The sequence below is a fragment of the Mesocricetus auratus genome, unplaced genomic scaffold (assembly GCF_017639785.1).
Source record: "Mesocricetus auratus isolate SY011 unplaced genomic scaffold, BCM_Maur_2.0 Super-Scaffold_100010, whole genome shotgun sequence".
NCBI classification, from domain to species: domain Eukaryota; kingdom Metazoa; phylum Chordata; class Mammalia; order Rodentia; family Cricetidae; genus Mesocricetus; species Mesocricetus auratus.
The window spans coordinates 48,596,321-48,621,012 of record NW_024429194.1 but is presented as its reverse complement, the minus strand read 5'-3'; the positions used below and the strand labels follow the sequence as shown (position 1 = coordinate 48,621,012).

The following is a 24,692-nucleotide window of genomic DNA, read 5'->3' as shown; positions in this document are numbered from 1 at the left end:
AGGATCCAGGGTCGAGTCTCAGTACCCATATCGCAGCTCACAATTGTTCGTAACTCTGTTCCTAAGGGACTCAATGCCCCCTTTAAACTTCCAAGGGTGCCAGACATGCCCATGGTGCAGTCATGCCTGTGAGCAAAATGCTCACACACATTACAAAAATACCCAGCACCTCCCACAGCTGGTTCCTGCTTCCTTCACCAACCAGACAGTATACTCAGTCCAAACAAAGGACAGCATTAACTAGCTCTCTAAAAACACCAGGAAATCCTCAACCCTGTAACTAGTCACAGCATTTCTTCAAATCCTGGTGTCCTCTCTCAATTCTACACATCCATATTCTAACCAGCTCAAATGTCTTCCCCATCGAGTCTTCCAGGAGCCTCAACTCAGAATCCTCATTACCTCCTATCACTCTTTTGGTTTGTTTTTACATCAACATTTGAAAGGTTTTTCTTATAGCTATTCCTCATCTCCTCAGATAAACTGTCCAGCAAATGCAGTCATTTCAATTCCTCCCTGCTTTCTTGGCACACGTAGTTAAAGATCTTTATTAAATAGTATATGGCAATAGCGCAGGGTAAAGTTAAGGACACAGATAATGAAGACAGAATAGTTAATTCCAAATTTTAATTTGGCTATTCATTAGTTGTGTGTGCTTGAACAAACATGTTTCTGTATATTTATGTATACATGGAGACTAACAGTACATATTTCATAGGCAGCCAGTGGATGGGCTTACAAGAGTATAAAAATTATAAAAACACTCACTAGATAACTAAAAAAAATCACTTCTTAGGGTAGCAAACTGCTGAATATTTTGTGATAGTTATGTAAAGCTTCACTACACAGGCAAAGGGAAAAAAAAGGAAGAAATCAAACATAAAGCCAAAGTTTAAGTAAAAAATGCGTATATGCAAATTCTAAATCACCTTATATGTGGCCTAGGGGTTGGCTGTGACTTTTAAAGACACATTTGTGCTATATTTATTTGTATGTATGTGCTTGTCTATGCCATGGTGCACAAGTGAATGTCAAAAGACAATGGGAGTCACTTCTCTCCTTCCATCATGTAGGTCCTGGGATTCAAGGTGACAGTGCCTTTATCCAGTGAGCCATCCCCCTACATCCAGCTGTGACTTTAATAGTGTACCTTATATTTTCAGAATTTACATTTCCAATGTAAGCAGTCGCTTGAACTGGTCTTCCTGCTCAGCTTTCCTCCCAGTGTCTTTCTGTGTTTTTATTTTTTTTCTCTTTCTCTTTTTCCCCAGTGTCTTTCTAAACAGCGAATGTAACGTTTCCCCACAGCTACACAACCCTCCATTTTATCTCTTTGGTTAAACCTCTTTGGGTCTCATACAAAGTCGTCCTAATCCTCCATGCCCAATCTCCAGCTTCATCCTCAAAGCTCATCAGAAACCCAAATCAGTCATTCACATCTCAAAGGTTTTTTTTTTTTACACCATGCCCTTTTGCCTCCAACACCTGTTTGTTACTTGCTGGGACTGCAAGGACAAAATACTAAAGATTGGGCAAGTTAAATAACAAATTTACCTTCTCTTAGTTTGAAGGGCTGGAATTCCAAATCAAAGTATTGGAGGTTTCTCCCAAGGCTTCTCTTCTTGGCCTTCTTGGTAATTTAAATGCTACGCAGGTGGGTTTTTTTGTTGTTGTTGTTTTTTGTTTCTTTTTTCTTTTCTTTTCTTGTAAGTGCACCTGTCAGATGGCATTTGATTCTCTTTTATGGTCTCATTTCAACTTAATCACCTCAGAATACAGATACATTCTGGGGCAATGAAGGTTAGGGAGGGGCACCACACAAAAATTCTCAGGATGTAATTGAGCCCATTAGAGTTCCTTTTCTCTACCCAAGATAACTTCCATCAGTTTTTCCAAGACTGTCCCACACCTTCCCCTCCTGCCCAGTCTCTGTACACAGCTGTCACATTGCTCAATACACTAACACAACTCTCCCCTCTCTTCTCCAGGATACATCCTTAACAGTGAAGGTTATAACCTTATCAGCTAGGACAGCGACTTACAGAAAGCATTTAATAAAAACTTGATGAGAAGCAGAGGGAAGAACACAGACCTTGAAGTAAAAGTTATCTATCGGTTTAAATCCTGACTCCACTGTTTCCCCATGAAGGTAGAAAAAAATCACTTAATATCGACTTTCCATTCTAAAGAAGGTAGTTGTAATAATGAAAAATTGAATTACAATAAAATGACTCAGCCATGGCTTTGTTACTCAGTTAACTGCATAGATGTTGAAGTAAACGTTTGATCGTGGCTGGTTTGCCAGCCACTTCTACCATTCAGTAATTAAATGATTTGGGGCATGTTTACTATTCTTCTGCTTTCGGTGTCTATCTGTTAAAAATAAAAACCCTGATGGTGCTATTGTGGTAATGATAACTAGGTAAAAGATTCAGTTGGTGTGCAGCACGATGTATTATTTCTAAGTTTCCTATTATTGCTATTACAAGAACACTGCAGGTCTGAACAGATATGACTGGATGCTCAATGTGACTATCACTTCAATGTCTCAGGTTTCCTTCCAACTAAATATAATAATTTAATGAAGTTCAAAAACTGGTACAGGGCCAGTAAGGTGACTGAGAGATAAAGGTGCATATCCCCAACGCTGACAAACCAAGTTTGATCCAGGATTCACATGGTAGAAAGAGAAAACTGAACCATACAAGTTGTCCTCTGACTTCCACATGCATTCATGCATGAACGATCCCAGGCACACATGCACAGCAACAAATAAATAAATAAATGTAATTTTAAAAATTTAATCTCAGCACTCGATGAGGCAGAGACCAGCAGATGATCTCTCTGAGTTCCAGGACAGCCAGGGCTACATAGAGAAACTGTGTCTCCAAAACAAAACCAAACAAAACGCCAATAACAAACCGAAAGCAAAGACGGGAACCAGGATGACATAACTGAGATGCAGAAGAGATAAAAATGAGCATGCACTCGATGCTACTACCTCACATCCCTTAGGTGGGCCTTAACGTATTTTGGGCAGTGAAGTACAAACAGGCAAGTTTTCCTAGTCTGTCTGACTGTGGAAGTTATTCACAGTAAACAATAACGCTGCTTTGTGACTATGGATGTTAAGCATTCACGGTAAAGAATAATAATCATAGATCCATAAGACCTGTGAACCAGAAAAGACTTTTGTGGTACATATCCAATGCTATCTTTTTTTTTTTTTAACATAAGTACATCCAGGTGAATTTGGAATGAGCTCTTAGTGTCTTAATGAGCAGTTCTATGAGGGATGAAACTAGCAGACAGAGTGTACAATTTGTTCAGAGTACTAAAGTAGGGGTTATGGATTTATCCATATCCAAGGTATGATGGAACTAGTACTAGGAAACAACACATACAAAAAATCTTTTTAACCATGCCTTTAGTGTAAAAGATGCTTCATCCATAACTCTGGAGCAGAGCAGGTCTAGAGTTAAATTCCCACTTGTTACATAAAGTCTTTTGAGCCTCACATTATGAGCAACTGGCTTGTTAAAGTGGCTAAGCGAACCATGTACATACAACCCTGAACGGGGGTGTCCGGCAGATTCCAAGTATTCAGATGCTGGCTCTTCTTCCATCACACAAATAAAAATGTGTAAGATTAAAAACACCATTTTTCACATAGCTATCCATGTACGTGAGGGTTAAATGCCTGAGACTTGTTGGATACTACTTAATTTTAAAAATAGAAAGCTGGATAGTTGCTAAGATGATAAAGTGTTTTTAATTTTGCCCTTCCCGTCACCAAGTGTCCTTCACAATTTGTTTTCAAGTGTCATGTCACCACCACTAATGTGCTATTTGGAGATCACTACAGCTCAGACTTTCAATAGAACAGCAAAGATTTGAAGGTCATAAAATTTTTTACTAAGGTAAAGCAAGAACTCTGAGTCCAGTTCATTTTGTTCCGTGGTCGACAGGTGAATTTCCAATGAAAAAAATTACTATCTTTCCTGAAGCAGAAAATGTGCATAAGCAAGTAACTGCCTTCACTACCATAATTGTGATTTGTTTTTAAAGTGTTTGGGACTCAAAAGTGCTGGCACTGAAAAGGACACCTGCCATTCTTATCGCTCCAACCTAAAGTCTACCCTTTTTTTTCTTTTAAAAGACACGTGGCATCGACTCCAAATCAATATCAAAGGAAAGCCTAACACAGAAAGCTCTTTCTAGTTCCTCTCCTCCCATTTACATCACAGATGGCCACCGAGAGCTTAAGGTTTAACGTCCAGACACTAAAGCCACTCATCCTAAAACGACGGAGCTCCAGATGGGTGCTGTCTGGCAGAGGATGGGGAGCTGCCAATCTTCAGAGGTGCAGATGGGGTGAATCCGGAGGCTAGAGCCCAGCGCCCATCGCTTCGCACCTACACTTGGGAAACACCCCTTATCCATCTCGGGGAGAGGGTACTCCAGGGAGTGACCCCCGGGGACCGGAGGGACCCAGGGCAGGAAGGCTCCCTCAGCCTTCGGGAGAAGTTGACAAGGGCAAGTTGGAGTCGCGCGCGGGAGGTTACTCACTGGAATGGCCCGGCGTCCTCGCTCCTCCGCTCGCGCTCGCTCAAGAAGCCCCTAAAGCTGCAGTAACCTGAGAGCAGCAGCCACAGCTGCCGCCGCCGCAGCAAACCGCCCGGGCGTGGCAGGGACTGGCGGGCGACTTCACATCATCACTCGGCGACCTTGGATCTGCAGCGACGCCCGGTCAATGGCAGCCCCCACCCAGCTAGGGAAGCTAAGAGACCCACTTTCCCAGCAGCCTTCGCGACTTTCGCGCACAGCCCGCTGGGAGCTGTAGTTTCCTTTCAGTCCCGCCTACAGCACGAAGGCCCCACCTCCTCACCGAGGTGGGAGCTGGGGGCGCGGCGGGGTGGAGCGGCGGGCCCCGACCCCGCCGGGGTGGGGCGAGTCCCGGCCCGGCCCGTTGCCCCGGGTTGGGGCAGAGGTCCAGGCCAACGGGCCTTGTCGCGGCCGTGCTGCACTCCTGCGCCCTGAGGCCCGCGCTGGAAGCGGGCCTAGTGTTGTTGCCTCGCCCCCTCCTCGAGGCTGGTCCCGGGGCTGGCACGCGTCTCATCCCCTCAGCGCCCGCCACCTGGAGTCGCTGGCCTTGGTCTCAGCCGGGGTAATGACGGGCGGCAGGCGGGCAGGGGACGGTGCGGGGACCCGAGGAGGTGGGGTGGGGAGGGGCAGGGAGTGCAGCTCGGTAGGTGCACAGCGGAAGCCTTCCAGGCCAGTCTCGCCGCCGCTCCTCACCCGGGCTGGCACGACCGGCCGAGCAGTGGCCGGAGTCTGCGGGAGCCCGCGCCGCGCGTGCCAGCGCACTGGAGCCGAGGTGCTCGATTGCCCAGCGGCGGTGCCAGGTGCAGGAGTCCGGCCGCCGTGCTCCCGACCCCGACTCTTACCTTGGGTGGTGCACGCAGGCCTGGCGACTTCCCAGGTCGAAGACACCCGTTGGCCCCAGCCCTGTCTGCTAGGAGACTTCGAAGGAACCTTTTCCAAGATTAAATGCCCAGGCGTCGTTTTGTCTTCAGTATTTACATTTCCCCCCTCGTGGGTTTGTTGTGTCAAATATCTTTCCTCCAAACCTGATCACGATTTGTGACAGTACCTACATTTCACGGTGTTTGGCACGCCGTAAATAATTTGTTGAAACCGTGAGTCATGATACTAAGTTTGTGTGCATCGCTATGATCTTTGTTAAGGTTTTATGAGATCTCAAAATCACCTTGAGAATTACAATAATTGTGAAGCCTAACAAAGAGAATTGCAGGTTGTTTTGTTAGCATTTCCTGAAACAGCAGAACGTTGAATGCCCAGATTAACTCAAAACCCAAGTCCTGGAAGTACATAGGCCCTTTGGGGTCCACTGAAAATGTTAACCTTTCAAATGAAAGGCTATGGTTATGCACGTCTATGTTATGGAGCAAATTAGATTGTTTATAAAGCCTTATTGTAATAGCTTTTTAGGTAGAACTGCAAAGGCTGCACTGAGGTACTCATCTATGCATTTAGGAATACAGGCTTTATACATGTATATACATATACATATAAATACATACACTTATTTTAAAGACAGGGTCTCGCTATGTAGGTATATCTGGCTGGCCTAGATCTCACAAAGATCCACCCGCTTCTGTCCGTGTTTCTAGAATGCTGGAATTAAAGGCATGTTCCATAAATCCTCAGCAAGATTTTCTTTTTCCTTTTCCCTTCCTTCCTTCCTTCCTTCCTTCCTTCCTTCCTTCTTTTCTTCCTTTCTTCTTTCTTTCTTTTTTTTGCATTTAAAATCAGTGTAATAGTGAAAACTAACAGCAAATCTTTCACTGCATTCATTTATTGGGTATGACTTCTGCCTTGATCTCAAAATTTCTTGAAAAATTAACTGTTACTGGTGTAGTGTGTTCAAGGAGAAAACTTCTGAGATTAAACCACCCCACAGAAGCAGTCCTTTTGGAGGTAACAGTTGTAGAAGATTTTGACCTGCACTATTTTCCCAAATTGTTTTGTTTAAAGCAGCAAACTCAGTAAAAACTTGCTGATACTAAGTTTGTTTGTTTGTTTTGTTTTAGAGACAGGGTTTCTCTATGTAGCTTTGGCTGACCTGGAACTAGCTCTGTAAACCAGACTGTCTTTGAATTCAGAGATCTTCCTGCCACTGCCTCCTCAGTGCTGGGCACCACCTGTCTGGCACTTCCCTTTACATAAATAGAGTGTCTATAAAATGTAGTATACATTCATTTGATCTCAGTCATCCTGAAGGGTAGGCTGCACAGGAGTAGCTTTCTTCACCTCCTCAACCCTCCCCTGCCTTAAATTGACAGTATTGCTTGCCTAGTGACAAAATAATCTTAAAATTTCTGGTCCTTCTGCCCCTTTCTCTGCCTTTGGTGTATAGTGGGTGCCCTGAGAAAATCCACTTCTTCCCTCAGCAATAAAATTGGATAATACTTTATAACATTTATGGTCTAAAAACCTTTTCTCATTTTGCCTAGCTATTAATGCCTTGATCAAATATGGGATTTAACTAAAATGAAGTCATGAAACCCACAAATATTGCCCTCACTGTTGGAGAAGGCCCAGAAGATCTTGGTGGTGGTATTGTAGCTCCTTGAATCTGAAGAAGTTACCAGGCTAAAATTCTGCCTCTTAATGAAAGTGGACAGGAGTTGTTTGCATAATAATATGCATAACTTTGTGTCTGTCAACACATTCTAAGTTGAATACAGTTGAGAACTAAAACCCAAGGTGAAAAAGATTTGACCTATGAAAACATCATTTTTATATGAAAACTGTGAAGTCTCTTTTTTAAATATGTGGCAACAAGAACTTACTCATTTTAGCCCATTATGAATCCTGGTTCAGATTTGTGAACCGTGGGCACCAAATGAGTTAGTGGGTGGTTAGTCAGCAGTCTCTGAAGATCTCAGTTTATTTGTAAATGGAATGGTTAGATTCCTAGGATTTATTTGTAAGTGGAACCACTTACAGAAAGAGGGTCCAAAACTACTTCTCTACATTGCCTTCTTATTTGTTCAGGGTAGAAGACAGGAGAGCTGCAGTGTCTTAAACTTTGGGGATAGTAAGAAGCTCACTTTAGCTTTCTGCCTTTTGGGAGCCATGACAGAACAGTGCTTATTAAAGATGCCTCAGGGTGTCACTAGTCCTTGTGTCAACGAGCAACTGCCCAAACATCTAGAAGTTGGGGCAACCAGTTCTTCAAGGAGTTTATGGAAATCTAAATAATTTTGCTTTTGTTTTTATAGTGGGATATATCTGCACTTTGAAGATAAAGCAAAAATCTTCTTTGAAATAGATGGAATTTTGTCACTTTCTGTGAACTAAAGCGATTCAATGTCTCTTTTGGTAAGTTTTGTCATCAGAATAGTTAGATCTGGAACAAAGGACATTCAGGCTTGAGCTCTGGGATGTTTTGACCTGAATGACATGTGTTCTTGAAGATGATATAAACTCTCAAAGAGTTTTGTCTTTTTCAAAAAGAGTTTCTCCTATACTTCCTTTTTAAGTATGCCCATTGTTCTTTGTCCCAAACTGATTTTTCTCATATTTTCTTAGATTCCAATGTTATCTAGTAAGCTATTCGTTTTCTTTTAAAACTTCCAAAAATCCCTTTTAAAATTTCCATGCGCCCCAAAGCAGGTAAGATAGAATTTCAAATAAACCTTATACTTAATCAGACCAAAAAAAAAAATCATTGCATCATATTAGCTACAGATGGAATACATTTGTTTGTACATTAGATACAAGATATCTGCTTTAGATTAAGTAGTTTGGGGACTTTTGTCAGTATAATATAATATTTGAAAAAGGGTTTTAATATTAAGACAATGAACTTGCTCTTTAAAATTATGGGAGTTTGGCAGGACAGGCAGCAGCATCCTCATTTGAGTTTGCTCATGACTGTCAAAAATTGGAGCCAGGATTCAGACTCATGCCTGCCATTCTACTGTACTAGCCAGGCTAGGAGATAGGACTATGAAGTTAGGAAACAATAGTTGGTTTATATGGAAAATAAAGAACACGTTTGCTTTAAATGTGTATATTTGGAAGATATATTGAAATGCTTCGTTCTTTAAAGCAGGGTGAGCAGATACTTTCTGAAAAAGCCAGAAGATGTTAACATGTGCTCTTCTGCCTGGCAGTTCAAAAACAGTCATCAGCAATGTGGAAGAGAAAAACTAAAGCCCTGAACACATACCAGCCATCGTTTATTGACCCCCTCTCCTAAAGGAATTTTAAGATTTGCAGTTTTACATCAGAGATAAAAGATGTGTGATGCCCTTTTCATTAGTCCCTTCATCTGAGTGAAGATTCTGAGATTCAGAGTGCTAAAGTCCATGTAAAATAATTAGTATATTGGCCTGGCTGAAAAGCACTAATTTGATTCTTGAGAAATTTTGGTATATTCTAAAAGAAAGGAATTTGGTTACCTTTTTTTTTTTTTTTTTTGGTTTTACGAGACAGGGTTTCTCTGTATTGTTTTGGAGGCTATCGGGCCAGCCCGGCCTCGAACTCACAGAGATCCGCCTGCCTCTGCCTCCCGAGTGCTGGGATTAAAGGTGTGAGCCACCACTGCCCGGCGAATCTGGTTACCTTTAAGGAACTGACAATAGTAGATGTGGGTGAACTTTGAGGCTGCGTTTGAGTGTTTATGGATGTGAGTGTTGATAAGGTGCTAGAAATCATTTATTATAAAAGTCTCATATACTTTCCTTTGGCCTTTTTCTTCCTACATAGATTAATATTGCTCCACTAATTGCTTATAGAATAGACAATATGTAGATATTATTCATTATAGGTAATACCTGATAGTAGAACCTTGAGTTGATATTCAGAAAAGTGTACATTTTCGTAATAGAAGCACGTTTCTTAGTTTGCTTTGGATTGAACATGTTTGTCACCTTAAGGAACAGAATTGGTTATAAATATATTTGGTGCGTTTGAATTAAGTGAATGGTTTAATGTAGGAAAACATGGTTCCTACATTCAGGAAAACAATCTGAGGAAAAAATATTGGCTACAGCAGAATCATATTTAGCTAAATATTCAGATGATAATTTTAGCCAGATATTCGGGAATTTGGCACATGTCTGAGGTGCTGAAAGACTGAGAAGACAGCCGGGCGGTGGTGGTGCACGCCTTTAATCCCAGCACTCGGGAGGCAGAGGCAGGCAGATCTCTGTGAGTTCGAGGCCAGCCTGGTCTACAGAGTGAGTTCCAGGACATCCTCCAAAACAATACAGAGAAACCCTGTCTCGGGGAGGAAAAATACTGAGAAGACAAGACCAAAGGAAGGCAAGGAGTGGAGATGGCACTAAGCATGGTGTTACCAGAGTGACGTCAGCCTCCTGTGCACCTAACTACTCTCTGCCCAACCCATGAGTGCCTCCATCTGGGCTTCCAGCCCTGATACCAGGTCTTTCTTTATACACAAGTCAATGCTATTTATGTGCCGTGATTTTCACTTAGCTAATGCATCTCTGACCTACAGGATTGTTTCTGTGCTTCACGAACACGAGTTGAATCACTCAGACCCGAAAAACAGTCTGAAACCAGTGTCCATCAATACCTGGTAAGAAAATGGTTGACACAGATAGTGCTGCTCCTGTGCCTTCTGTAATGCTCTCCATCCTTATCCTCTGCTTTTCACTCTTTCCTCTTCTTCCAAGAGTCTGTTAGTCTCCGAGAGTCTGCAACTGATCTCTTGTTGACCCACTCTCTCTGAAACCCTATTCCTGAGGTTTCTGTTGCTGAGGGTTCACAAGGTCCTAGAGCTGCCTCGGTGTTCGAAGAGAACCATGTGATTATCAGACTTTCTCTTTCCTGGGCCCTGGGATTGTCTACAGAATATATCCCACTGGATTTTTTTCTCCAGGGTTTCTACTGATTTGAGTGAAACTTTAATCTGCTTCCAAATCTTGCCAGCCCTGTGCTCCTCACTTTGGCTAATGAAAATCTGACTATGTTATGCATACTAGAAACTCTGGAGGTCTTCTCATATTGCCTGTGCCCCTCCCCTCAGTCTCATCTGCTGCCTGGCCTGTGGGGTGTAGATCATTGCCTATAGTCTGCACACACCGGTTTATGCTACCGTGAAGCCAATGGTATAAAGCCCAGATTTCTTATCGTGACATAGAGACTTTCAGTGGTATGGTATATGACCAGCTTTTGAGTCTCCTTTCTTACTGGGTATATTCACTTCTCTCTGATTGAAATACCCTTGCTTCTGCCTTACCCTGAAATTTCTCCTCATCCATAAAGAGTTGGTTCAAATATCATATCTGTAAACTCTTCTCCCTTATATCTTTTTTATTTCATTGTGCTGTCACCTGTCTGTGGCACTTTCATAGAAAAGTTATTACAGTATTGTCTTACAGTGATTGAGGTCTGTGTCTCTTCAACCATAATGTGATCCCCATGTAAGGGGCATCCTTGTCTTACTCATATTCATCTCTCCCTAAGCAGTGTCCGACATATTAAGTAATATTTAAAGGGACATACTTGATAACGTGTCTCTGAAATCTTTACTCTGCTCAATCCTTAATTTATGCAACATTTTTCACTATGCAGCGAAACCTACTTTGAAAAATTTGTTACAACGTGAAATAGTTACAGTTATTTTTGCTTATAATTTTTCTCAGGTCTTACTTTAACTATTGCCATTTTTATTCACTATTTCTATCTTCAAGATACCTACTTTTGTGTATGGTAGGAGGTGGCACCCTTACTATCGTTCAGACTGAGGTAACTTAGTCACACGACTGGTTTCCATGCTGTTACTGAGACATTATCTATCTATCTATCTATCTATCTATCTATCTATCTATATATCTGGAAATTTCCATGCTGGTATCCTTCTAACCTCTTTGAGTTAAAGCCCTTTTATATTTGAAGTTAGACAGAAATCTTAAGTAAGGCAACCTGAGGTGTAATTTTTGAAGTCTCATGTGGGAAATCAAACTGGAGAAGTTCTGTAATGTGAATTGAGTCCTGCTGAAAACTGGTGCCCAGTGATCGGAAAAAGCTTCCTGGGCCCTCCCCAGTCACTGTTGAAGAACACTATCAGCTGTCTTCTGTTTGGTGACTTGTAGCGTTTCGTCAGCCTGGATAAAATATTAGATTAAAAAGACACAGATCTAATTACTGTTGACATCTGACATTTGTCTCCCATTATAAACTATAAAACCTCTAATTATGACTTTGTTTTCCATGACATTTCACTTAAGCCTGATGATACTAAAGATACATTTATCTAAACAGCATAACTAGTAAGAATATACCCTAGGTTTGCTGACTAAATCCAGTTTCTGACTCTGAGATAAAGAACAGACCTCACTACATGGTTTAAAAACCAAGCCGGTGAATAGTCTTTGTTAATCCCACCCATCGAGGATAAGACCACTACCACAGTTTAAAGCCAAAGTCGTCAAAGCAAGCTTTAATTAACTACTGGTCAGGTGGATGGACTCTGGCCAGGTTCATACCCAGGTTCCCAAGAAATGGCCACAAATCAAGGTTTACAGCAGCTTAAGTGTTTTATATCAGGTCCAGTTGGGCAAGTATATATCCTGACTTAACCTCCAATCTACATTCAATCATGGGCAAGTATACATCTTGACATATTTCCTGCCTGTGAACTTCCCACCCACATGATTAAGCACATCTGGTGAAGATGAGTCAAACAAACTTTAGAGGAGTGAAAAACATGTGGCTTGTTATCTCCCATGAACAATAACCTCCAACATTCAGGAACTTGCAGATCAGAGACATTTTTGTTTCATAGATCTCTTAGGCATGGTAATTCAAACTTAACGTGTAACTTTGGCTCTCACATTTTCTCTTTATGTATTTTTAGAGAGCTATAACGGATTTTTCTTCTTTTTTATTTATTTTGTTTGCCTGTTTGGTTTGGTGTTTCAAGACAGGGTTTCTGTGTGTAGCCTTGGCTGTTTTGGAACTCACTCTGTAGATTAGGCTGGCCTTGAACTCAGAGATCCACCTGCCTCTGCCTCCCAGGTGCTGAGATTAAAGGTGAGCACCACCACTGCCTAGCTCAGACTTTTCTTCTTAAATTAAGCCTTTTGCATCTTCAGGAAGTCATCAAATAACCTACTGGAATAAAGATGGTTGTGGTTTGAATTTGAAATATCCCATTAGGTTTATGTGTTTGAACACTTGGTCCTCAACTGGTGGTACTGTTTGGGACCTTAAGGAGGTAGAGTCGTGAGGAAGAAATATATTACTGGGAGTGTGCCTTGAGGTTTTATGGCCTGGTCTCACTTCCTGCTCTCCCTCTGCGTCCTGACCTCTGATGCAGTGTGATGAACTGACCTCCTGATTCTCCAGCCCCCCTTTTGCTGTCATGGTGGACTATCACTTTGAAGCTGTAGGCCAAAGTAAACCCTCTCTTCTCAAATTTGCTTTTGTATTTTATCACAGCAATGGATAAACTAGGACCAGGAGCCTGCCATGATTTCGCTTTAGTTTTCTGGCCATTGTGTCACTAAAAGAAGTGAGGCTAATTTGAGATAATTCAGTGTCTGTAAACCCATGCTTCTTGTGATTACCAGGATTTTTTCTTCAGGGTTTATATTTCATCCATTAGTTTGATCTCAGCCTCTTCTGGGCAGAAGCATCAAACTTGCCACTTTACAGTGTTCTACTTTTTGAAAATTGGGTCTGTTGCCAGGTATGCTGGCTCATTTCTTACTCCTAACAGTTGAAAGATGAGACCCGAGGATTGCCATAGGTTCAAGGACACTCGGGGCTAGGGAGTGAGACCTTTCCTTCAAAAGGAGAAAAAAAAAGAAGAAAGAAAGAAGGGAAGAAAAAGAAAGAAAGAAAAGAAGGAAGGAAAAGCAAAGCAAGAGAAAAAGTGCAGGTGTTGGGCGAGGGCTTGGTAGTTCAGTGTGTACTCACAGCAATACAGAGAGTGGCAGAAGTGTAAGTTCAAGGTCAGTTTGGCTACAGAGCTAGACCCTGTCTCAAAAACAAACACAAACAGAAAGACCCTCAGCTTTTGACTAACCTGTAACATCTATACTCTGCCTTGCTTTAAGAAGACAATTTCCCTCATATAATAGATGGAGGGAAATAGAGGCAGGCTGTTAGCTGATTTCATCCCATCATGTTAACAGTAATGTGATGTTATTTTTCTTTCTTTTAAAACATTATTTTATGTGCATGGATGTTTAGCCTGCATGGATGTCTCTGTACAACATGTGTGAAGTGCCTGTAGAGGCCAGAAGGGAGCATCGGAGCCCCTGAAACTGGAGTTAAAAACAGTAGTAAGCTGCCATGTGTGTGTGTTGTGTATCGACCTTGGTCCTCTGGAAGAGCAGCCAGTGTTCTTAACCACTGAGCCATCTTTCTGCCTCATGCCATTTTTTTAAATTATGAAAATAAAACTTGGTGCTTTGTGTCTCTAGCCTTCCTAACAAACTTACAGATTGATGGCATGTTAAGTTTAAGACGTTGTATACATTCTTCTCTTTCTTGTGTGTTCTCTTTTTGTCTGAGTACTTCCTGTTCTAAAGAAACCAAATTGACTCCTGGCATCACCCCACCCCTCACTGAGCTTATTTTCACTGGTATACTAGAATTCCTCTCCTACTCTTTGATTCTTCTTGGATATCATCCATAAATAAAGTGTTAACAGTCTACTCTCAAGTTTAGGAAATGAACCTGCCACTGTCTATGTAACTCTATTAGCTTCACACTCTACCTATTTCTCCTGATTAAATAATTGGTATGAAAAGGAGTTAGCACGATTCCTAACACATAGTAATGTTGTTTCCCCTTCTTGCCTCATTGGAGGCAGTAACAAGATTCTTGCCACCTGCTAGTTCCTGTAAAGGCTTCTAAGTGTCCTTTGGAGTCCTGATGTCCTTTAGGAGAACCATTGCTATCATATTATGCCAGCCAGTTAGGCCTCCTCTTTCTGCTTCGTGTGTGATATTTCACTGACCCTATATTTAGATGCAAACTCGACTCTGGCCCCAAATCACCCATGAGACCAGACCTCATTGCCATGCAGTCAGGAGGCCTGTGCCTGAGCTCCCATCTCCTTGGGATTATTTTTCTTTCTGGCCTTCCTCTTCATTTCATCCTATGAAAGACTTCTTTGGTTATTTTAGGAGACTGAGGTGTGGAAGTTGTTCTTGACTGTTAACACAGAGCATAACCCTCAGGCTGGAAGTAAGAACACAAGCCTGGAATGTCCCTCACAGGTCCTTGCAGTTCCTCCCAGAGCACTTTACAGTATCATCCCTTCTAGACCCTTCTACAAGTTTTACTGGAAATTGAGATGCAAAGTATTTCTTGCTCTTTGTAAATCTGGTTTTCCTGCCTTTCGCTCTTCAGGCTAAATCTCATTCATGTCAGTTAGCAATCTAGATCTTAAAACAAGCTCTTCAGCCACTTTCCAGTATCTTCCTGATGACTATAAATATTTTCTGTTTCGATAGGGAGACCAAACTGGGGGACTAATGATGTTTATCCTATTTTATTTTCATATGAAAAAAATGCAGGTTGATGAGCCAGACATTTCCTCCTGGTCACCTCCATCTGCTAGAGCCAATGAAGTGATATGTTCCACTAATGTTTCTCACTATGAACTGCAAGTGGAAATAGGTAATGATCCTGGATTTCACATCATTGCCTCTTCACTGCTAGAAATGAAGTTGATGACACAAAGATTATTTTATAGGCATGGCTTTCTTTGTTGTCACTTACAGCATTAAACTGGATTTTAACTGGGTCTACTAGATGAATCTAATGCATTTTATGTCTATCTAAAAATAATCTCATATGATTTCTGTCTAGTTTTACTTTTCTACTGGGGGAAAAAGGTGACTTTAGAAAAAAGAGAACATTAGATAATCTAAGTACTTATTTTTTTTATTTAGGAAGTTTCTAGTTTTACAGGTTTAATTCTTACAGGGTAGAAACGTAATCCAAGTCATATAAGTCTTTTTAGTCATGACACTTAACCTAAATTACTTGCTAATTTATATTTTTTATAATTTTATATAATTTATGTTTTTATCCAAGTTTTCAGTTGTACAAATCATTCTTTTTTAAGCACAGAACAAAATCGGTTCCTGTTTATAACTTTGTATTTGTGAAACATTTGCTCTGAACATTCAGGAGCATTAGTTAATCACTGAAACCCAGTGACTGTGTTGGGTTGAAGATGTGCAAAAGCTCCATGACTTGAGGTAACACATAGACTGGTGTGTTTTCAGGCACTAGAGGGCATTTGAGTACAGCTATATTAAAGGAAGGTGTCTAACCTACCCCAAGCTTTGAATGCTGATTTATAATTATTTACACCTTTTAGTATAACGACTATTTCCCTAACATAGTGGATGGAATGCAATGAACTAACTTAGGGAAGATAGAGCATCATACAAACACCTCTGGAAGTCAAAAATAATGGCAGAAAGGGGCTGGCTTCTTAAGCCCTGCCCCTTTTTAAAAACAGTCACAGAGAACAATCCTGACTGCTTTAGGAAGTTTTGAACAATAAAGGTTTAGGAGGAACCAAAAGAAGCTGAGGAATCAGAATTGGGTATTCCTACCACAGACACTGGGCCCTGCTGAGAAAATTCTGTTGAAGAAGGAAGGCTTGGTTCCCTGTGGGCAGGTGGAGCTTCTGCACATGAGCGCTCAGACATCAAGAAAGAATTCATCAGTTTATGGACTGATACCTTAGAGGCTTTGAGAAGTGGATTAGCCAAGCAGTTACAGTTCTCATGCATTGTTTTTAAAAATACAAAAATAGTACAACTGCGTTAGGAAACAATTTGGCAACTCACAAGTTCAGACCTGTGTTTACCACATGACCTGGCAATTTCATGTGGTATTAATTTGCCAAAAAGAAAGGAAGGTGTGTCTTCTATAGGGCCTGTATAGGAATAGTTGGGGAACCTTTATTTATAGTCACCGGAGACAAAGTAACTCAAATACCCCCCCACCCATGAATGCATAAAATATCTGTGATATAGACGAATATTACATTTTTTACTGAGCAACAGGAGAAATCAGATACATGGAACATGGGTGAATCTCACAAGCACTGTGCTAAGTGAAAGAAGCTAAGCACCAAAGGCTCCATCTTCTTTGGTGTCCTCTCTACAATAAACAACAGGCACATCAGTAGGTGCCAGGGCCTGCAAATAGAAGCTGGAGATTGCTCAAAATTTTCCATTGTTTGCATAGATGCCAATTTGTTAATCAAGTCATAGTTTTAGCAATTACTATGGCTATGCAGTGGTGTGGTATGTCTTTAATGTACCTTTTCTCTAGTTTAAGCATCTTTTCATGTGTCTATTTTTTATTGAATTATTTGCTGTCTTATAGATTGTAAGAGTTCTTTATATTTTCTGAATGAAAATCTTATCAAATATAGACATTGTTAATATTTTCAGTCAATGGCTTATTTTTATTTTTTATATTTTTATATATATTTAAATATTTTATAAATATTTATAAAATATTTGTATACATTATATATCTAGTATATTTCATATATTTTATATATTCATTTAAAAATATATTATCTACATATATATTTTTACATACAGCATAAATAAATATGCCCTGCTTCCTGATAAGAACATTTATTTCCCAAGTACAATTTTAATGACAAGAGAAAATGCATTGATAAATTTGACTAGAGGCTAACATAGTAAGTACTTACTGTCTGACACACAGACCTTCATCCAGTTTGTCAGGCATCTGGATGTACTGACCTGTACTCTGTATGTGTCTGTGTTGGGGTGGAAGTATCTTCATCAAAGCTCTTAGATGCCTTTCCATTGGCTGCTATATAACCCACCTTCCCAAGCAGCAGTGGGGCCCACCCTCGAGGGGTAGCTGGAAATGGCCTGGGTTGACATGTTGGTGAGTCAGGTGTTTGAAGTCTAGGCTGTCACTATGGTGCTGAGGATGTTTGAGCCTTTTTCATTTGCTTAGTGGGTTTTGAATAGCAGGGGGGTTTAAATTTTGCTGAAGTACACAACATCAATCTTTTTTTCTGCTTTGATTGTTACTGTGGGTTTTATGTCTGATTTCAGGAAGAGGGTTTGACAACCTGACCTCTGTTCACCTTGCACGGCACACTCCTACAGGAACACTGGTAACTATAAAAATTACAAACCTGGAAAACTGCACTGAAGAACGTCTGAAAGCTTTACAGGTAAAGCTGTAATGTCTGTTTGAGGAGGTTGTATCTGTAAGAAATTTTCTGTCTCCAACTGATAGTTCTGTTAGAGAAAGTAGATTTAATAAAATCATGCAGTTACAAGATGGGAAAGAATGCATGGAAGTGAGATGCATTACCTGATAGAGCAAATATATTCAGACTTTGGTAAATACTATGATTCCTTCAGGTGGCATATCTCGGTGCTACGCTGGAGACTGACAATACTCTCAGCCAGTCTAATGACAAATAGACAGGAAAGCACAGGAGTTTTATTTTCTGTCATGTAAGCAAAACTAACCTCGGAATTGATAAATTTTAATAGGATCACATTCCAGGCATATAAAACTATTTTTAATAATTTTTTAAACAAAGGAGGAAATTTTTTATTTTGCTATCATCTCAATATTTATATGGGGGTGAGGAGATGGCTCATCAAGTGAGGGTGCTTATTCCAAGCCTCACGGCCTGAGTTTGATCCTTAGAGCCCACATGATGGAAGGAGAAGGAAGACTCCAGCAGGATGTCCTCTGGTCTTCACCTGCATACTGTCATGTGCATGCCTTCCCCAATAAATAATGTAAAATATTTATATGTGCAGATACATAATACATTCATACAATAGGAGAAGAAGGCCAGGAGAAACTCTCCTAGAATATTTACAGTGATTCTCCATGATGTGGTATTAGCAACGACGTCCCCTGTCCCCAATTCTATGTGTTTTTAAACATTTCTATAACAAAAACTTAAGTCTTAGATATATTCCCTTTGGAAGCAGACTAAGTTCACATTTCCTGTTTCACAGTGTGCTTCTGGACAGGTTCTCTAACATTGTAAAAGCACCTTATAAAACACACATCACAGTGTCATTTTCTGGAGCAGTTCTGAAGTTTAGAAGCAAAAACCAGCACGCTCCCAAGCACCCTCCCTCGAGTATTAGGCACAACTACTGCTACTGTGAAAGGAAAGGTCACTTTTAAATGTCTTTTCTCTTGTACATTTATCCTAGAGAGCGGTGATTCTATCTCACTTTTTCCAACACCCCAATATCACAACTTACTGGACAGTTTTCACTGTTGGCAGCTGGCTTTGGGTTATTTCTCCATTTATGGCCTATGGTAAGAAAATGGTTTTAAGTAAAACGACTGATTGTTTACCTGGATGCTATCATTGTAAAAACGAGTGGTGTCTTGTATCTGTCATTCACTATTTTTAATGTATAAGTTTAGTGGCCAATTCTAGATTTCATAATATATTTCTGCTTCATGTTTTTTCAGTTTTAGAATAGAATGGGTATGATGATCCATGAAGCCACAACTAATTCTCTAAAGTTCTATGCCTTGGCGTGTCCTTCAGTTTCCTGCCTCTCTCAGCAGAGAAGAGCTGTTGTTTTGTGAGCAGAAGTAATTTCCCCACATAAGCACCTGTCTTTCCCTCTGCTTCACTGTGCTCTGAGCTGATGTCACTGTAAACATCCATGGGGGCCCAGTTCTCTCACTTGTGATTCTTGAAGTAGTCATTTATGCAGTTTTGCTCTCCCTAGGTGCTTAGAGAACACATTGTTCAATAAGAGTGCTGAATCAATAAGTGAATGGATTCTAGAGCTTGGATCTTTAGATTAGCTCTTGTGACTTTCTTCTAGATTTAAGATATGACATAAACAATATATGTTTTTATTCAGCAATAATGAAAAATACTCTCATACCTTTTAAAAAAGTCACTAAAGCTTGTATGTGGGGGCATGGGGTGTGTATGTGTGAGACTATGGTTGGTTGAAACCCAGAGCCTTGAGCAGGATAGGCAAATGCTCTACCTCTGAATTATATTCCCAGGCTCTCCTCAAAAAAAAAAAAAAAAGAAGAAGAAGAAGAAGAAGAAGAAGAAGAAGAAGAAGAAGAAGAAGAAGAAGAAGAAGAAGAAGAAGAAGAAGAAGAAAAGAAAGCATAGAGGGAGCAGGGGGCGTGGGATTAAGGGTTATGATTAAAGATTTCAAGACGGGTCTGGTGGCATACAACTATAAGCTACTGGGGTGCTGAGACAGGAGGATCACATGCCAAGGCCTGCCTGAGCTGCAGAATAAGTTCAAGACCAACCTCAGCAATTTAAATGATAAATGAGATCCTGCCTTAAAATTAAAAATGGATAGAGGGAATATAGCTCAAGAGTAGTATGCTTACCTAGCATGTGTAAGGTCCTAGATGCAAACCCAGTACCACATTGTGTTGGTGATGGTGATGATTCATGAAGGAAAATTATATTTGCATGGGAAAATGGCTCGACTCAACAGATAGCACGTGTGTTTTTCTTATGATTGAAAAGGATATTTAAAACATATTAAGTGCTCATCTGAATATGTCAGGGCTTTCTTTCAGGCTCAGCAAGCCAGCTCCTGAGGACCTATTTTCCTGACGGGATGAGTGAACCCTTAATAAGGACCATTCTCTTTGGAGCAGTGCGAGGCTTGAACTACCTGCATCAGAATGGCTGCATCCATAGGTATTTTTGTTTATTCACAGTCCACACAAATGAAAGAATTTGAATAGAAGTCTCAGGGAGACTGTAGTAAAGAGCAGTTAAGTGTTAGAAAAGGAGGGGTAAATGCAGATTGAAGGAGGGACCAGTGGATACCACTGGGGCCTACCATTCATGTCTGTTCACCAAAAATGTTCACACAGTATGTGTACTGGTGTGGCGTTTGCAAAGTGCTTGTCTTAGTGCGAGGGGGAGTGCCGAAAGCTCACATGCCCAGATTATCAGCTGGGATTTTGTTCTTTTTGGGAAAATAAAGAGCTTCTTTCCCTGCTTTCCAGCTAATGCCGTGTTTCTATCTTATGTGAGTTTTAATAGCTCTCTGTGTGAGTGGTCTCAGCCCAGCAGAGCACATACTAAATACCCATCCCCGTGCTCTTCCAGACCCTTGTTTTAGTAGACTTGTTTGCTATTGTTTCCATCTCCTTAGTGTTTGGTGTCATGCCATTGGTTTTTCAGCAGCATCCTAGCTGAGGATTCCAAACTGACTGTATTCAAACTAAGATCAGTTTCACCTTACCAGATTGTTGGTTGTGCCACTGTTAGTGTCCAAAGCTAGTGTTTAAATGGAAAAGTAAGACTCTTGCATAATTTATAGGACAGTTAAAGGAACTTTAATATATCTTTGTAAATGATGTTATCCTACAGATCCTTCTATTGCATTGCATTTAACCTTAAGTAATAATGGTATGCTTCAGTGCAACCTAAAATAGCAATTCCAAATATGTAGCTTTGTGACCCCCCTCCCCACCCTTACCCCACTTCCACTCCACCCCACCCCCATTCTGGTACTATATTTCATAGACTCCTTGGAAATGTCATGTATTTAAGTGCATATTGTACACTGCTATTTTATAAGGGTATTTACTTTCCAAAGTAATATAGAGATGTGTTCTCACCAGACTTTTATTCATTCTTCATTGGCCAGATTCCTAGTACTTAGGATTGTTTCTTTTTGTTCTAGGAGTTTTAAAGCCAGCCACATCCTCATTTCTGGTGATGGCCTGGTGACCCTCTCTGGCCTGTCCCATCTGCATAGTTTGGTTAAGCACGGACAGAGGCATAGGGCTGTCTTTGATTTCCCACAATTCAGCACCTCAGTGCAGCCGTGGCTGAGTCCAGAACTACTGAGACAGGTCAGGTGTGGCTGTTGCATTGGGTTGTCTGTGCGTCTCAAATGTCTTTGAGTTTGACTAAAGGACAGTTCTGTCCTTTTCTTGTTGTTTTGTTTTTTGGTGAATGGCTGCCACAAGACCTTTTCTCTCCTCAAAATTGTGTTAGGAACTTTCAATTGTGAAAGCATCTTTTAGGTAGACCTTGATTTTGTATAGGGTTCTTTTTCCATTGTTCACCATCCTTTATCAAGAGGACACCTGCATCTCACCCTTGCTATTTGTACTAAGGCCTTCAAATTGTGTTTGCAGGATTTACATGGATATAATGTGAAGTCAGATATTTACAGTGTTGGGATCACAGCATGTGAATTAGCCAGTGGGCAGGTACCTTTCCAGGACATGCATAGGACTCAGGTAATACTTCTGAACTCCCTGCACTTCACTGATAGCTTTCTTAGGTCTAGATAGCTTCCACTGAGCATGTTTGTTGCAGACTCTAGAAATTTTCTATCATTTTTGTCTAAATGTTTTACCTCTAACGCATATAAGCATGTTTTCCTTTCTCCTAGATGTTATTACAGAAACTGAAAGGTCCTCCATATAGCCCACTGGATATCAGTATTTTTCCACAGTCAGACTCTAGAATGAGAAATTCCCAGTCAGGAGTAGACTCTGGGATTGGAGAGAGCGTGCTTGTCTCGACCGGAACTCACACAGTCAACAGTGACCGGCTCCACACACCATCCACAAAAACATTCTCTCCTGCCTTTTTTAGCCTGGTGCAGCTGTGTTTGCAGCAAGATCCCGAGAAAAGGTAATATTGGTCACCTCTAAATAGCAGAAACCATATGTGCTTTATATCTTAGAGTTTTGTGATATTACCCTTCCCATAAAACATACATCTTTTGATCAGAAACTTAAATCTAGAGACTGTCAGTACTAAGAACAAGTCAGTGATAAGGATGAAGAACACTTGAGTTCAAAATCACAGGAGTTGGCTTCGTTAGTAGCCGATACCCGGCCCATCCATTCCACCTTCAAATCAGCTGCTCTTAGTGTATCTATGTGAAAGCACTTGTAGAAACTTCTAAGCAGTATAAAATGGTTTTGCCACCATTATACTAGTATAAACTAGGATTTTAAGTACTGATATGCTAGCATTAGCATTTTAGAAATAAAATATGGAATCTTAGATTTTTTAGAACCTTCATCCTGCTATAGTTCCTTATAAATAGTATGTCTATAATAAAAGTTGAGTATGGGCTAATTTAAGGTTTTTCTAGAATTATTTCTTCCCATCAGTCAAGGGTATTGCTAGTAATTACTCCTAATCTATGTCCTTTTTTCTTTATAACTTTTTATATTTAGTTTTATAGTAAACCTCATTTCTAATGTAATTATATACCTAAAAGAAATATAAATTCTAATATTAGGTATTGTTTTCTAATAACTTTTTCAAAACTTTCAGGCCATCTGCAAGCAGTTTATTGTCCCATGTATTCTTCAAGCAGGTGAGCTGGTCTGTTGTCCATTGTCTTAAATATTTTAAAATGTTACTTTTAAAAACATTATTTTGTTGACTTCATAGAGTTTTACTAACTCTATAAAATAGAGTTAAAGCAAGAAAACATTTTAATAGTTTAATTTTGGATTTACTTTATTGTGTGTACACTTGGGTGTTATGCTCATGGGGTCGGCTCAAGGTGTCAGAGTACAACTTGCAAAAGATTTTCTCATTCCACTGTGTGGACACAGGTCTTAGGTATCGGGACAAATGCCTTTAGAACCTTTACCCACTTAGCCATCTGACGGCCCTAATGATAGACTGAAAGATTATTATTCTTCAAAACCAGATGAGTAAATACACACTCTATTTTCATTAACTTAAAACTGGTGACTGACTTACCTAGAAATAATGACAGGGCAGAATATTCAGATTAAAAATTAGTTTATTTGGCTTTTAAGTATTTCTGTTTTCTGATTAACAGAACTGGAGGCATTTATAGGAAAAAGACCTAAAAATAATTTTAAAGTTTTATAATTTCTTTAAAAGTTATTTATAGCTAATAAAATTGGTGTTGAGTGTATGTGCCCGCATCACTGTTTTAAGTTTCTTTGGCAGATGAAAGAAGAAAGCCAGGATTCCATACTCTCCCTGTTGCCACCTGCTTATAACCGGCCATCAGTGGCACTGCCACCAGTGTCTCCATGCAGTGAGCTGGAATGCGAGTTTCCTGATGACAGAGACGCAGACTGGGAATTCTAGGGTTGCCAAATCATTTCATGTCCTCTATACTTGATAGCTTCTCCGTGCTGCTTTTCTTCTGTATTGTTAGGTACAAATGCCAGATCTATACTTGAAAATACAGTTGGTGCACTGGAGATGATCAGTTAAAACCACTCTGTTCATGGATATGGTTTCACCCTCTGCTCAGATCAGAGTATCTTCCTGACTTCAACATCAGAATTAGACAGTTAGTGTCATTCCCCCCCCTCCACCTTTTTTTTCCTTTTCTTGAAGCTGTGACTGGTATATTCTGGATCTCAGTGTAATTTTTGAGCCAGCTAGTTTTCTTCTACATTTTGCAGTCCTCTGGGGAATGAGCCCTTACTCTGAGGACAGTGATTCCAAGGACATCTTTTCTTCCAGATTCTCTAGCCTTTTTGATTAGCTATTGTTAGATGAACAGGCTGGTTTATTCTGGTACAAAGCCCCTTTTTGGAGAGGGGAAAATGTTTGTACTATCCCTTTTACATATGATAATATCAAACTGAGCCTTGTTCACATTAAATAATTCACTTAAAATATAAAGAGAAGATGCAATTTGCATTTTAAAGGGAGAGGCCTAAAGAAACACTTTTCTACCTGTGTAAATTATAGAGCCTTAAATCATGCACCCTGTGGGAGCTCAATAAAAATTGATTAAATTGAACATATCTTTTACTTATTCTGTGTGACTTAACAAAGCTAGAACACTGGTTCTAATTTAGTTTGCTAAGAGAAGGTCTTGCAAACATAAGAAGCTAGGTAATCTTAAGTAGATTTTAGGGACAGACGGCATTCTGGTGTTTCATATGATTATTTCTGTAGTTGTTACTGGTATTACCTCTTTAGCAGGAGATGTTGTATTATCACTTTTTTGTTGCTGTGATAAAATTCCATGATCAAAAGTGACTTAAGAAAGCATTGCAGAGAGCTAGTTGTCCATAATGACAAGGAAGGCATGGCATCAGGAGCAGAAAGCTAAGAGGTCACATTTCATCTACACACAGGAAAAGCG

At 40.3% G+C, this 24,692-nt stretch overlaps 2 protein-coding genes across 7 annotated transcripts in view; one reads left to right on the top strand and one right to left on the bottom strand.

The window, feature by feature from the left end:
- The window catches only part of Trak2 (trafficking kinesin protein 2), a 57,759-nt gene extending 52,104 nt beyond the window's left edge, over window positions 1-5,655 (bottom strand). For 2 of the 6 annotated variants that reach the window (XM_021227441.2, XM_013113755.3), the window contains exons 1-2: window positions 4,570-4,788; window positions 1,555-1,716 (exon numbers count right to left, since the gene is read on the bottom strand). The gene's annotated coding sequence lies outside the window, so the exon portion shown is untranslated. Of the gene's footprint in view, window positions 1-1,554; window positions 1,717-4,569; window positions 4,790-5,447 lie in introns of those variants that run through there. The other 4 variants (XM_013113754.3, XM_005070604.4, XM_013113756.3 and 1 more) reach the window with 3 other exon arrangements.
- On the top strand, window positions 4,920-24,344 carry Stradb (STE20 related adaptor beta). The gene is made up of 12 exons (XM_040753547.1): window positions 4,920-5,167; window positions 7,809-7,908; window positions 10,055-10,135; window positions 15,093-15,195; window positions 17,643-17,764; window positions 18,777-18,885; window positions 20,140-20,263; window positions 21,261-21,432; window positions 21,721-21,825; window positions 21,981-22,225; window positions 22,880-22,922; window positions 23,534-24,344. Exons 2-12 carry the CDS (start codon window positions 7,897-7,899, stop codon window positions 23,675-23,677), a joined length of 1,260 nt encoding a protein of 419 aa, XP_040609481.1. The 5' UTR covers window positions 4,920-5,167; window positions 7,809-7,896; the 3' UTR covers window positions 23,678-24,344.
- The last annotated feature ends 348 nt before the right edge of the window (window positions 24,345-24,692 follow it).

Bases quoted from the DNA above. Each gene is read 5' to 3' on its own strand.
- Stradb (XM_040753547.1), top strand. The intron at 17,765-18,776 runs GTAAAGCTGTAA...CATTTATCCTAG, and splicing joins AACGTCTGAAAGCTTTACAG to AGAGCGGTGATTCTATCTCA. The intron at 22,226-22,879 runs GTAATATTGGTC...CAAAACTTTCAG, and splicing joins CAGCAAGATCCCGAGAAAAG to GCCATCTGCAAGCAGTTTAT.